This window comes from Pelmatolapia mariae, linkage group LG3_W (assembly GCF_036321145.2).
Source record: "Pelmatolapia mariae isolate MD_Pm_ZW linkage group LG3_W, Pm_UMD_F_2, whole genome shotgun sequence".
Taxonomy (NCBI): domain Eukaryota; kingdom Metazoa; phylum Chordata; class Actinopteri; order Cichliformes; family Cichlidae; genus Pelmatolapia; species Pelmatolapia mariae.
Window position 1 is genome coordinate 20245886 of NC_086229.1, and position 10924 is coordinate 20256809.

The 10924-nt window shown below is 45.3% G+C and overlaps 1 protein-coding gene across 1 annotated transcript; it reads left to right on the forward strand.

The window, feature by feature from the left end:
• Positions 1-3620: 3620 nt before the first annotated feature.
• LOC134621165 (uncharacterized) lies at positions 3621-6148 on the forward strand. Its single transcript, XM_063467603.1, has 4 exons — positions 3621-3719; positions 3864-4146; positions 4274-4406; positions 5847-6148. Exons 1-4 carry the CDS (start codon positions 3628-3630, stop codon positions 6146-6148), a joined length of 810 nt encoding a protein of 269 aa, XP_063323673.1. The 5' UTR covers positions 3621-3627.
• Positions 6149-10924: the final 4776 nt, after the last annotated feature.

Here is a 10924-nt window from a genome sequence, read left to right on the forward strand (position 1 = left end):
TCATGCATTCTATTCATTCTAGGCACGGTCATCATGCCAACTATGTTTCATTGTTAATACCAGTTTACAGGTTGTTAACCTTCCTATTATCTCCTATTATCATGCTTATCACTAGATAAGCTCTGCTTTAATTTAAGTTGACCTTAATCTAACCTTTTGTTTATTCCACTTCATTCCACTTTCCATGCTTTAAAATATTACAGCTCTTGTGTACTCTTTGTTTTCTTTTTAGGATCCTTTTCAGTATTCATTTCTGCTTGGAGGGTTTCTTTTAATTTAGTCAATGCGGAGGGGCTACATTTTCCCTCCCATGTGGGACATTTAGTTTTCTTTGTATTCTCCATCTATATGCACTGATTTGTCCGGCGCCTGGACATTTTTTCTCTAACCACTGCTCGTCAGCAGTGAGTTACCCATTTTAATCCTCTTACAGTTTTTTCTGAATGCTTAAACCCTAACTGTGATTCTTATAGCACAATTTCTAAAACTATTAATACTTATAGCAAAACCACTCACTGAGTTTGCAAAACTAAAAGCGCAAACACTGCTTTGCACTCAGTTTGCCATTTTGTAACACACACTTTGCAAACTTTGTAGCTACAATCCACTGCACAGCACTCTTTTTGCAGAACTGTAAACACAACTTACTGCTTTACACTCAATTTCCAAATGATCAACGCACTCCTAGCAAAACTATACACATTTATGGCCATTATTTACACTATTTTGCCAACTGTCTGGCACACTGTCACATGTGAAAACATTTTTAGATAATTAGTTCACTTTGCAATCAGCCTAAGCACTATAATACAGGTAAGCTCTGTGTGTGGAGTACAATGGAGGGAGCAGGAAGGGTGAGAAGTAGAGGAGGCCGAGGAAGAGGACGTGGAGGTGAAGAAGTAGGATGAAGAGGATGACAAGGACAAGGAGGAGCAAGGTGAGGACGAGGAGGGGGGAGAGGAGGACGAGGAGGGGGGAGAGGAAGAGTAAGAAGAGTAAGAAATAGAATTGCTGATGACATCAGAGCTACAATAGTGGACCATGTAATCAACCATGGAATGATGAGGGAAGCTGGCCAACGGGTTCAGCCTAACTCGAGCCGCTACACTGTAGCAAGCATCATAAGGACATTTTGAAATGGGAATCGGTTAGTACAGTCACTTTGCACAAAGATTTGTAGCACTGCCATATGCCAATGAGAAACACAACAATACCAGAGATGTAAAATTCCAGAAGATATTTTCCTTGGTGCCTTCGACTAGAGGACATTGCATGTGATGTAGACGAAATTTTGTGGCCAGATCCGGAGAGACGACACGATGTAGACTGATTTCTTTTTTTTCCTCAGTGAAATTACTATTTCGTTTTGACTTGGAAATAAACACTTGTGTTTGTTTTGATGTGTGTGAATAAACACCAATACTTGAAGTTTGGATCCGTCTATGTTTACGGACCTATGACAAAAGTATGACCCCAAACTGACATAGCCTACCTTGTGCACAGAAAAAGCAAAAGCCAGATGTGTTTTGTATTCATACCATCAGTGTGCAGTTGGCGCATTGTGTGCTTAGTAGATGATTGCTTGTGTGTACTGTTTGATACGAAAACAACATTTTTACGAAGGTGTGAAGAGTTAATCTAGCTGTGTTCGCTTTTGCAAGGGAACTACAATGTTTTGATAATTGGGTGACAGGTTTTCTTATTTGTGTGTAGAGTTTTGCAAAAATAGCCAATAGTTACAAAAAATGTGCTTAAGCAATCAGAAAAAACTGTAATTTTAATACTTTACAACTACACAACTGCGGCACCTTCTCTGGCATGAGAATCGCGAGAGGTAGTTGACACGGCCTTCTACTTTCAAGCTATTCTTGAAAGCAGTGTCATCTTTATGTGATGAAACACGACCTGTTTCTCTCTTTTCACCAGTACTTGGGTGGCCAACAGCAAACAAAATAGTGGAATAGTTCAGCCTCCTTATTGTGCTGTAAAATCAACTTATTCCACTAACAAAAATAAAACAACAACAATACCTTTTCAACGCGTACTACGTCTTACGGACGAGGTTTATCTAAAATAGCTTCCAGCCCCTTCCAGGCGAGCGTTTACTTCTAGAAACCCTTCTAAAATAGCTTCCAGCCCCTTTTTCAGGCGAGCGTTTACTTTTAGGAATGCTACCAACCCCTCTGGGCGAGCCTAGACGTTTTACGCAAGGTGTCTCAGAGTGTTAATATTCACCTGGTTGCTGCCGGTCTTTCAGGTCTACCTCATCGACCCCCACCGCCGTGGACCACTTATAAGAACGCTGGCCAGAACCCGAATTCACGTCTCTGGACTTTATCCTGTACCTGGACAGGAGCTGTCGACAGACTTCAGCGCGGGCTTCTCACGACGTCAGGACTCGATGAGGTTTTCCTGTGGGGTCACACAAAAGTGCTGTATCCCATCCGGCTCGAAGGACCAAGAAATGTCAGGAGTTTTCCTGTATTGCAACTCAGGTCAGAATAAAAACGCTCAGACAGGTTTAACGTGTACATGGGTGAGACTCAGGGAGACTCGCACCCTGCAGTAAAAAGAAAGAGTCTTTATTCAGAGAGCACATACAGGAAGAGAGAGAATAGAACTGCAGGCTTCCTGTGTAGCTTCCCCATTTAGGAGTCTGCACAGAGTGTGACTTCCCCATTTAAGCTGAAAGAGCAAACACATTTAGATAATGAAACGTACTTTTAAGCATAACATAATAAAAATCCTAAAATCCTAAAAAATCTCTTAACACCTACCTTGTGCACAGAGAAAGCAAAAGCCAGGTGTGTTTTTTATTCATACTATCAGTGTGTAGTTGGTGCATTGTGTGCTTATTACAGTTTTTCTCGATTGCTTAAACACTATAACCAGGCCTCTAAACTAAAATTTCAAAACCATAAACGCCATTGGTCAAAAAGCTCACCCATTTCCCTGAACTATAAACACTATTCCCTGCTTTGACACATGACTCAAATTTGGTGAACTGGTACTGCAAAACTCTACACACAAATCCCTACATTTTACAGTGCTTACACCATGTAGTCATGTAGAAAGCACTAGCATGCAATAATGTTAACTTAGGTCAGCATAGCTTGAGCCCAATTAGCACACAATTAACCAGGTGGAAACACTAGGAGTCAAAATTTAGCACACACCAATCAGAACCTGCGATGGATAGATAAAAGGGCCAAAGTCAGCTCATGCAGGTTTGAAACAATGGATCCAAAGAGATGCAAAGGAAGAGGACGTGGTGGAGAAAGAGGACGTGGTGAAAGAGGAGGACGTGGTGGAGAAAGAGGACGTGGTGAAGGAGGAGGAGGAGGTGGAGAAAGAGGACGTGGTGAAGGAGGAGGACGTGGTGGAGAAAGAGGACGTGGTGAAAGAGTGGGACGTGGTGGAGAAAGAGGACGTGGTGAAGGAGGAGGACGTGGTGGAGAAAGAGGACGTGGTGAAAGAGGAGGACGTGGTGGAAGAAGAGGAGGAGGTGGTGAAGGAGGTGGAGGTGGAGAACGACGGCGACAAGGAAGGGGAAGAGCAAGGGCACGAAGACAGTCAGTCTCGGATGAAATTCGAGCCACTTTAGTTGACCATATCCTTGTCCATGGGATGACTATGAGGGAGGCTGGGCAACGAGTACAACCAAATTTGAGTCGCTTCACTGTTGCCTCCATCATCAGAACCTTCAGGGAGGAAAACAGGTAGGTGTACTTGCAGTAAGACTGCTTTGTACAGTAACGTTTAAGTTACTGAATTTATGTGTCTTGAGTTTCAGTATGTTTCCATTATTTTCCTGTAAAATGAATGTGTGACAGTTACAGTAATGAGTGCTTCTATTTATGTAGGACACAGAGACGACCACCTGGTGGAGGCAGGTTAAGGCTTTTGTCGGAGGAGCAAGAGAGGGAACTTGTAAACATGGTAATTGCAAATAATGTAATCCGCCTGCAAGAGATTCAAAGGAGAGTGATTGAGGATGATCATCTTTTTCGAGGCATAAATGCCATCAGCCTCTCCACAATTGACCGCATCCTCCGAAAGAATCAATTCCGGATGAAACAGGCATACCGAGTCCCTTTCGAACGAAACTCTGACAGAGTGAAAAACCAACGTGTGGAATATGTTCAGGTATGAGTTTTGATACTGTATAGGGTGTTGTGTACCATCACAGCATGGCAGTTTATGCTGCCATTTCAGCACTCTTGAACTTTGGTTCAGGGTACCGATTGACTCTACTGTGTTATGTGTTTTGCAGAGAATCTTTGAGATTGAAGGACGGCCTGTTCCCCATGAAATTATCTTTGTGGATGAGGCAGGTTTTAACCTGACCAAAAGAAGGAAAAGGGGGAGGAACATAATTGGCCATCGGGCTATTGTAAATGTCCCTGGTCAGCGTCGGGGGAATGTCACTATGTGCGCAGCCATCAGCCAACGAGGGGTACTCCACCGCCATGCCGTACTAGGACCCTATAACACTATGCTTTTCCTTGCTTTTCTTGATGGTTTAAGACAACATATGTTCCAGCTGGACTACAGGGAACCAGCACAGCCAGAGCAGCCTCACTACGTTGTTGTGTGGGATAACGTCAGCTTCCATCGCGCTGCTCTGGTTCGTGACTGGTTTACCAATAACCCAAGGTTTTCTAATATCTTTCTGCCTGCATACTCCCCCTTTCTCAACCCAATAGAGGAGTTATTTTCGGCATGGCGGTGGAAAGTGTATGACCGAGAACCTTATGTCCGTGTTCACCTCCTTCAGGCCATGGAAGAGGCCTGCCTAGACATATCAGTAGATGCATGCCAGGGGTGGATCAGGCATGCAAGAGGATTTTACCCCCGCTGCCTGGCTGGGGCCAATATAGCCTGTGATGTGGATGAGATTCTCTGGCCTGACCCAGACCAAAGACAAGATGCTGTGGTGGGATAATGTTTCTGGTGTGTGTTGTACTGTATAGTACATGAATGACAATGTGCCACTGTACATACATTGGTTGCGTCTTTTGTGTTTATCATGTGACAAGGGTTTTGAAGGGGAGAACCATAAGCAACCTAATTGTTTTGGAACTATTGTTTTGAATTAATTGTACCAGTGTGCAAAACTCTGTTGTAGTGTGTGTGTTTTTGAGGGCTTGTGTTTGATGTCTGAGGGCAAAGTTCGGTTTTTCAGCAGGAGTGAATAGTTTTGGGTGTAGAGCTTCATTTTGACCTGGAAATAGGATGTTTGGGGAATTGAGTGAGATGTTATGGATTTGTGTTTACTGTTGTGCGGATATGAGGCGTAGTTTCAAGAAATGTGTTTTAGCAATCGAGAAAAACTGTAATATGATGGCTTGTGTTAACTGTTGTATACAAAAATACCATTTTTACAAAGGTGTGGAGAGTTAAGCAAGGGGTATTCGCTTTTACAAGAAAACTACAATGTTTTGCTGATTGGGTGAAGAGTTTTCTTTTTTGTGTGCAGAGTTTTGCAAAAATAGCCAATAGTTACAAAAAATGTGCTTAAGCCATCAGAAAAAACTGTAAATTAAACCAATTGTTTCCTCCTCTTGCTGTCAGTGTGGTTACTGAACATGAACTCTGATCTCTGAGTGAGAGCAGCACAGACTGAATACCAGGATAACAAACTGACATACTGTTTTGTTTTGTTTTGAAATGTATCATTATTAGGGCTGTCAGTGTTAACGCTTTAATGCGGTCATCACAATTTACACGATTAAAATTTTTAATGCACTCAACCCATCTGGAGCGCAGAACGTAATATAATAATTAGGGCCGTCAGCGTTAACATGTTAAAATGAATTAGCCGCGTTAACGCACTACCTACTCAGAAAAGACCAAAGCAGACCCCTGGACGGGGGTCAGCCAGCAGACACAGTGCAGAAGCCCCAGGGGGCCCCGGCGAAGAGCCCGCAGGCTCCACCGGCACCCGGCTGTGCCAGAGCAGACCACGCACCAGGCCCAGAGTCCTGAGACTCAAGGACCCCCCCCACACCTCAGCAGGGGCCCGACAGAGCCAAGGGGGCCAGGCCACACCAAGCAGATGCCAGGACTGACTCAGTACACACCTGAGCACCCAGCCCTGGACAGGTGGACTGAAGGTCCACCAGTGAGACATGAAGACCCAGGATAATGATCTCCATGGATGGAAAACAGAGAAATTTAATCAAGTGGAAGATCTTTCAGACTCATTGATCCAGCTCATTCTTTGGATATAAGCAGAACTATTAATCAGCATCATTTTGTATTTCTTTTGGAAAATCAGACAAACACAAAAACATTATTATATTTTGAAAAATACTGACAGCCACCAGTGCTCCCCTCAGCCTCCCAGTAGATGCACCTGTGGTATAAATGTCAAAATCCTGCATCACTTTGTTCTTGTGTATTGTTCACAGATACTCCTCTCATGAGTGTAAAGAGTAACTTGATTATTTAAAATTCCCTAATGCACCAAAGGCTAAATAGATCATATATATAGTTATCCTTGTGTAAATAATTGTTGAGAATACATTTTTTAAACTCAAATGAAACTGGGACTCAAACAGCAGAACATTGTTTCTACCACATTTGTCTTTTTTAATTTCTTGGATATAATGGTATCTTTAAAAATTATATTCGTTGTTGTTGTTGTTGTTATAACAACTGAAGAAGCTTCTCGGATGAGAAATGAATGTCTTCAAGTAAACTTAAAGACATGCAGAGTTTTTCTTTCCAAGCTCCTTAGACTACGATGACTGAGAACCTTCACAGACATTCCTTATTATTATTATTTCCTTTCTTTCATGTATTTATGCCTTTCAGTGTTTTTATTTAATTGTTCACCTGGTTTACTAAGTTGTATTTGACATTTCTGTTCAGCCTGGAGCTTAGAGACAGATTTACATTTCCAAATATCACTGTGTTTATTTCCGGTTTGTTGTCACCGTTGATCAGGTGCACCTGTGCTGTGTTTAGTGCGGAGAAACGGAGCTCAGAGGGCTGAATGAGCTCGGCTCAGACCGGAAACAGCGCAGACACGAGGCTACTTTAGCATGGTTAGCTAGCTCTGCCATACCGGAAGTGTCCAATCTGTGACTACAAAGTCCACAGTCTGTTAGTCTGGTCTGTTTGTAACCTTCCCTCATACTTTTACTATTAAAGCCTCATCATTAAATCTGTATTTCCAACACTGTGTGAATTTCCATGACGTCAGAGGCGCGAGCTGCACATGAGTGTAACACTTCCGGTCACAGAGGACTGTCTGCGGAGCTGCTGCAGGTTAAACAGAGACTTTCTTACCGTTCATGAGGAGCAGGAACACCACCAGCGTCTTCATCCTCCTTTAAAATCAACTCAAACCGACACAAAGTCCCGTTAATCCTCTGCTGACCCAACGAACCCACACCTGGACACACCTGCAGCTCCCAAACACGCCCACGCACAAAGTTTATTTTCTGTTTAACAGGAAGTCTCCGTGTGTGGCAGATATCAGATAATAAAATGTGTGTGAAGTAGATTTTAAATAAAACGTTTAAATCAGAATCAGAATCGTGTTTATTGGCCAAGTATATGTGCAGACAAATACAAGGAATTTGGTTCCGGTAGATGGTGGCTCTCGAGCACAGCAATGTAAATCTCACACACACACACACACACGCACCCACACACACACGTATCTATATATACATTACACATGCATACACATACATACACAAAGCTGTGTAAACCAACTATAAATAACTAATCTAAACGTATATACTTAAAATACAGAAATGAAATGAGGTGGAATGAATACTACAGAATGTACATAAGGTGCAGTTGCAGTCTGGCAGAGGGAGCAGTGTGACAGTTCAACTGTTTAGGAGGTAGATGGCAAGGGGAAAGAAACTGTTCCTGTGTCGGGTGGTCCTGGTCTGCAGGCTTCTGTACCGTCTGCCAGAGGGCAGCAGATCAAAAAGTCTGTGTCCAGGGTGTGAGGGGTCTGTGATGATTTTCCCTGCCCGTTTCCTGGTTCTTGAGAGGTACAGATCCTGGATGGAGGGCAGGGGGGCGCTGATGATCCTTTCTGCTGCCCGTACAGTCCGCTCCAGTCTGCACCTGTCCTGTTTAGTGGCTGCACCATACCAGACTGTGATGGAGGAGCACAGGAGAGACTCAATGACTGCAGTGTAGAACTGGATCAGCAGCTCCTGTGGAAGACTGTACTTCCCCAGTTGTCTCAGGAAGTACATCCTCTGCTGGGTCTTTTTGAGGATGGAGTTGATGTTGGTCTCCCACTTCAGGTCCTGGGAGATGGTGGTACCCAGGAACTTGAAGATCTTCACAGTCGACACCGGGCTGTCTGATATGATGAGGGGGGGCAGAGTTGAGGGATGTCTCCTGAAGTCCACTGTCATCTCTACAGTTTTAAGAGTGTTCAGCTCCAGATTGTGCTGACTGCACCAGAGTACCAGCCGCTCAACTTCCTGCCTGTATGCAGACTCATCACCATCCTGAATGAGGCCAATGACGGTGGTGTCATCTGCAAACTTTAGGAGTTTTACAGCTGAGTTCTTGGAGGTGCAGTCATTAGTGTAGAGGGAGAACAGTAGTGGTGAGAGGACACATCCTTGAGGGGCACCAGTACTGAGGGACCGAGTTTCAGAGGTGATCTCCCCCAGCCTCACTTGCTGCTTCCTGTCTGTCAGGAAGCTGGTGATCCACTGACAGGTAGCTGGTGACACGCTGAGCTGGGAGAGTTTGGAAGAGAGAAGTTCGGGCACGATGGTGTTAAAAGCCGAACTAAAGTCCACAAACAGGATCCTGGCATAAGTTCCCGGGCGGTCGAGGTGTTGCAGGATGTAATGCAGCCCCATATTCACTGCATCATCCACCGACCTGTTTGTCCGGTAGGCAAACTGCAGAGGGTCCAGCTGGTGGCCTGTAATGTCCTTCAGATGGGCTAACACCAGTCGTTCAAAGGATTTCATGACCACAGACGTCAAGGCAACAGGTCTGTAGTCATTCAGTCCTGTGATGGTGGGTTTCTTGGGAACAGGGATGATGGTGGAGCGTTTGAAGCAGGAGGGAACTTCACACAGTTCCAGGGATCTGTTGAAGATGCGAGTAAAGATGGGAGCGAGCTGTTCAGCACAGGTCTTGAGGCAGGAGGGTGAGACACCGTCTGGTCCGGGGGCTTTCCTGGGCTTCTGTTTCTGAAATAGTCGGCTCACATCCTCAGTGTGTATTCTGAGTTTCGGGGAGGAGGAAAGGGGGGTGAGAGGTGTGATGGAGGTCGTTGAGTCTGGATTGGAGAGGGTGATGGTGGTCGTTGAGTCTGAAATGGGGAGGGTGGTGGTGGTCGTTGAGTCTGAAATGGGGAGGGTGGTGGTGGTCGTTGGGTCTGGATTGGGGAGGGTGGGGGTGGTCGTTGAGACTGGATTGGGGAGGGGGAGGGTGAAGGGGGGAGAAGTGGAAGGTGTGTTGGGGGTCATTGTCTGAAGCAGTGTCTCTGGGGAGGGGAGGGTGAGGCGTGGGAGTCTGTCCGTCTCAAACCTGCAGTAGAATGTATTTAGCTCGTTGGCCAGGTCTTTGTTTGCTTCAACAGTGGGTGGGGGGCGTCTGTAGCTGGTGATTTCCTGCAGACCCCTCCACACTGACGCAGGGTCGTTGGCTGAGAGCCGTTCTTCCAGCTTCTGGGAGTAGATCCTTTTAGCTGCTTTGATCTCCTTGGTCAGTATGTTCCTAGCTTGCTTGTACAGGGCCCTGTCACCACTTCTGTAGGCGTCCTCCTTGGCCTTACGAAGATTTTGGAGTTTAGGAGTGAACCATGGTTTATTGTTGTTGTATGTGCAAAAGGTCTTTGTTGGCACACACACGTCTTCACAAAAACTGATGTATGATGTCACAGTGTCCGTGAGCTCATCCAGGTTATCAGATGCAGCTTCAAAAACAGTCCAATCAGTGCAGTCAAAACAGTCCTGCAGTTCCTGCTTTGCTGCGTTAGTCCACTTCTTCACAGTTTTGACTACAGGCTTGGCACGTTTGAGTTTTTGCCTATAAACTGGAATAAGATGGACCATGCAGTGATCAGAATGTCCCAAAGCTGCCCGGGGCACAGAGCGATAGGCATCTTTTACAGTGGTGTAACAGTGATCCAGTATGATGTTGTCCCTGGTGGGGCAGTCTATATGCTGTCTGTATTTAGGGAGTTCGTGGTTGAGGTTTGCTCTGTTAAAGTCCCCAAGGATAATTGTAAAGGAATCCGGGAATTTCTTTTCCAGGGTGGTGATCTGGTCAGCCAGCTCGCACAGTGCGTTGTTCGCGTTGGCCTGAGGAGGGATGTAAACTCCGACCAGCATGAAGGAAGAAAACTCCCGCAGTGAATAAAACGGTTTACAATTGATGAAAAAACTTTCCAAGTGTGGGCTGCAGTGTTTCTCTAACACTGTGACATCAGTACACCAACCTTCATTAATGTAGAAGCAGACTCCACCACCCTTTGTTTTCCCTGAGAGCTCCGTTTCGCGGTCCGCCCGGTGAAGTTGGAAGCCCGGCAGATTTAAAACAGCGTCTGGGACTCGCTCACTGAGCCAGGTTTCAGTGAAGCAGACGGCAGCAGAGCGTGCAAAGACCTTGTTAGTCCGGATTAAGAGCAGTAATTCGTCGACTTTGTTTGGAAGAGAGTGGAGATTCGCGAGGTGAATGGAGGGGAGAGCTGTGCGGAGTCCTCGCCGACGTAGTTTCACCAGCGCACCAGCGCGAGTCCCCCGTCTACGTCTCCTCCAGGAGCCACACAGAGCTGCTGCGCCTCCAACTAAAATCTCCAAAAAACTTTCCGGGTTTGTGAAAAATGGATAACAACTATAGTGAGACGACTGTCTGATGTTTAGCAGTTCATCTCTGGAGAAAGTGATGTGGTCTGAGTGACCAAAAGCGCAGAAAATGA

Excerpts from the sequence above, each read along its gene's own strand:
- LOC134621165 (XM_063467603.1), top strand. The coding sequence starts at position 3,628 with ATGACTATGAGGGAGGCTGGGCAACGAGTACAACCAAATTTGAGTCGC. Across the intron at positions 3,720-3,863 it reads ACCTTCAGGGAGGAAAACAG|GACACAGAGACGACCACCTG; the intron begins GTAGGTGTACTT and ends CTATTTATGTAG. Across the intron at positions 4,147-4,273 it reads AACGTGTGGAATATGTTCAG|AGAATCTTTGAGATTGAAGG; the intron begins GTATGAGTTTTG and ends TGTGTTTTGCAG.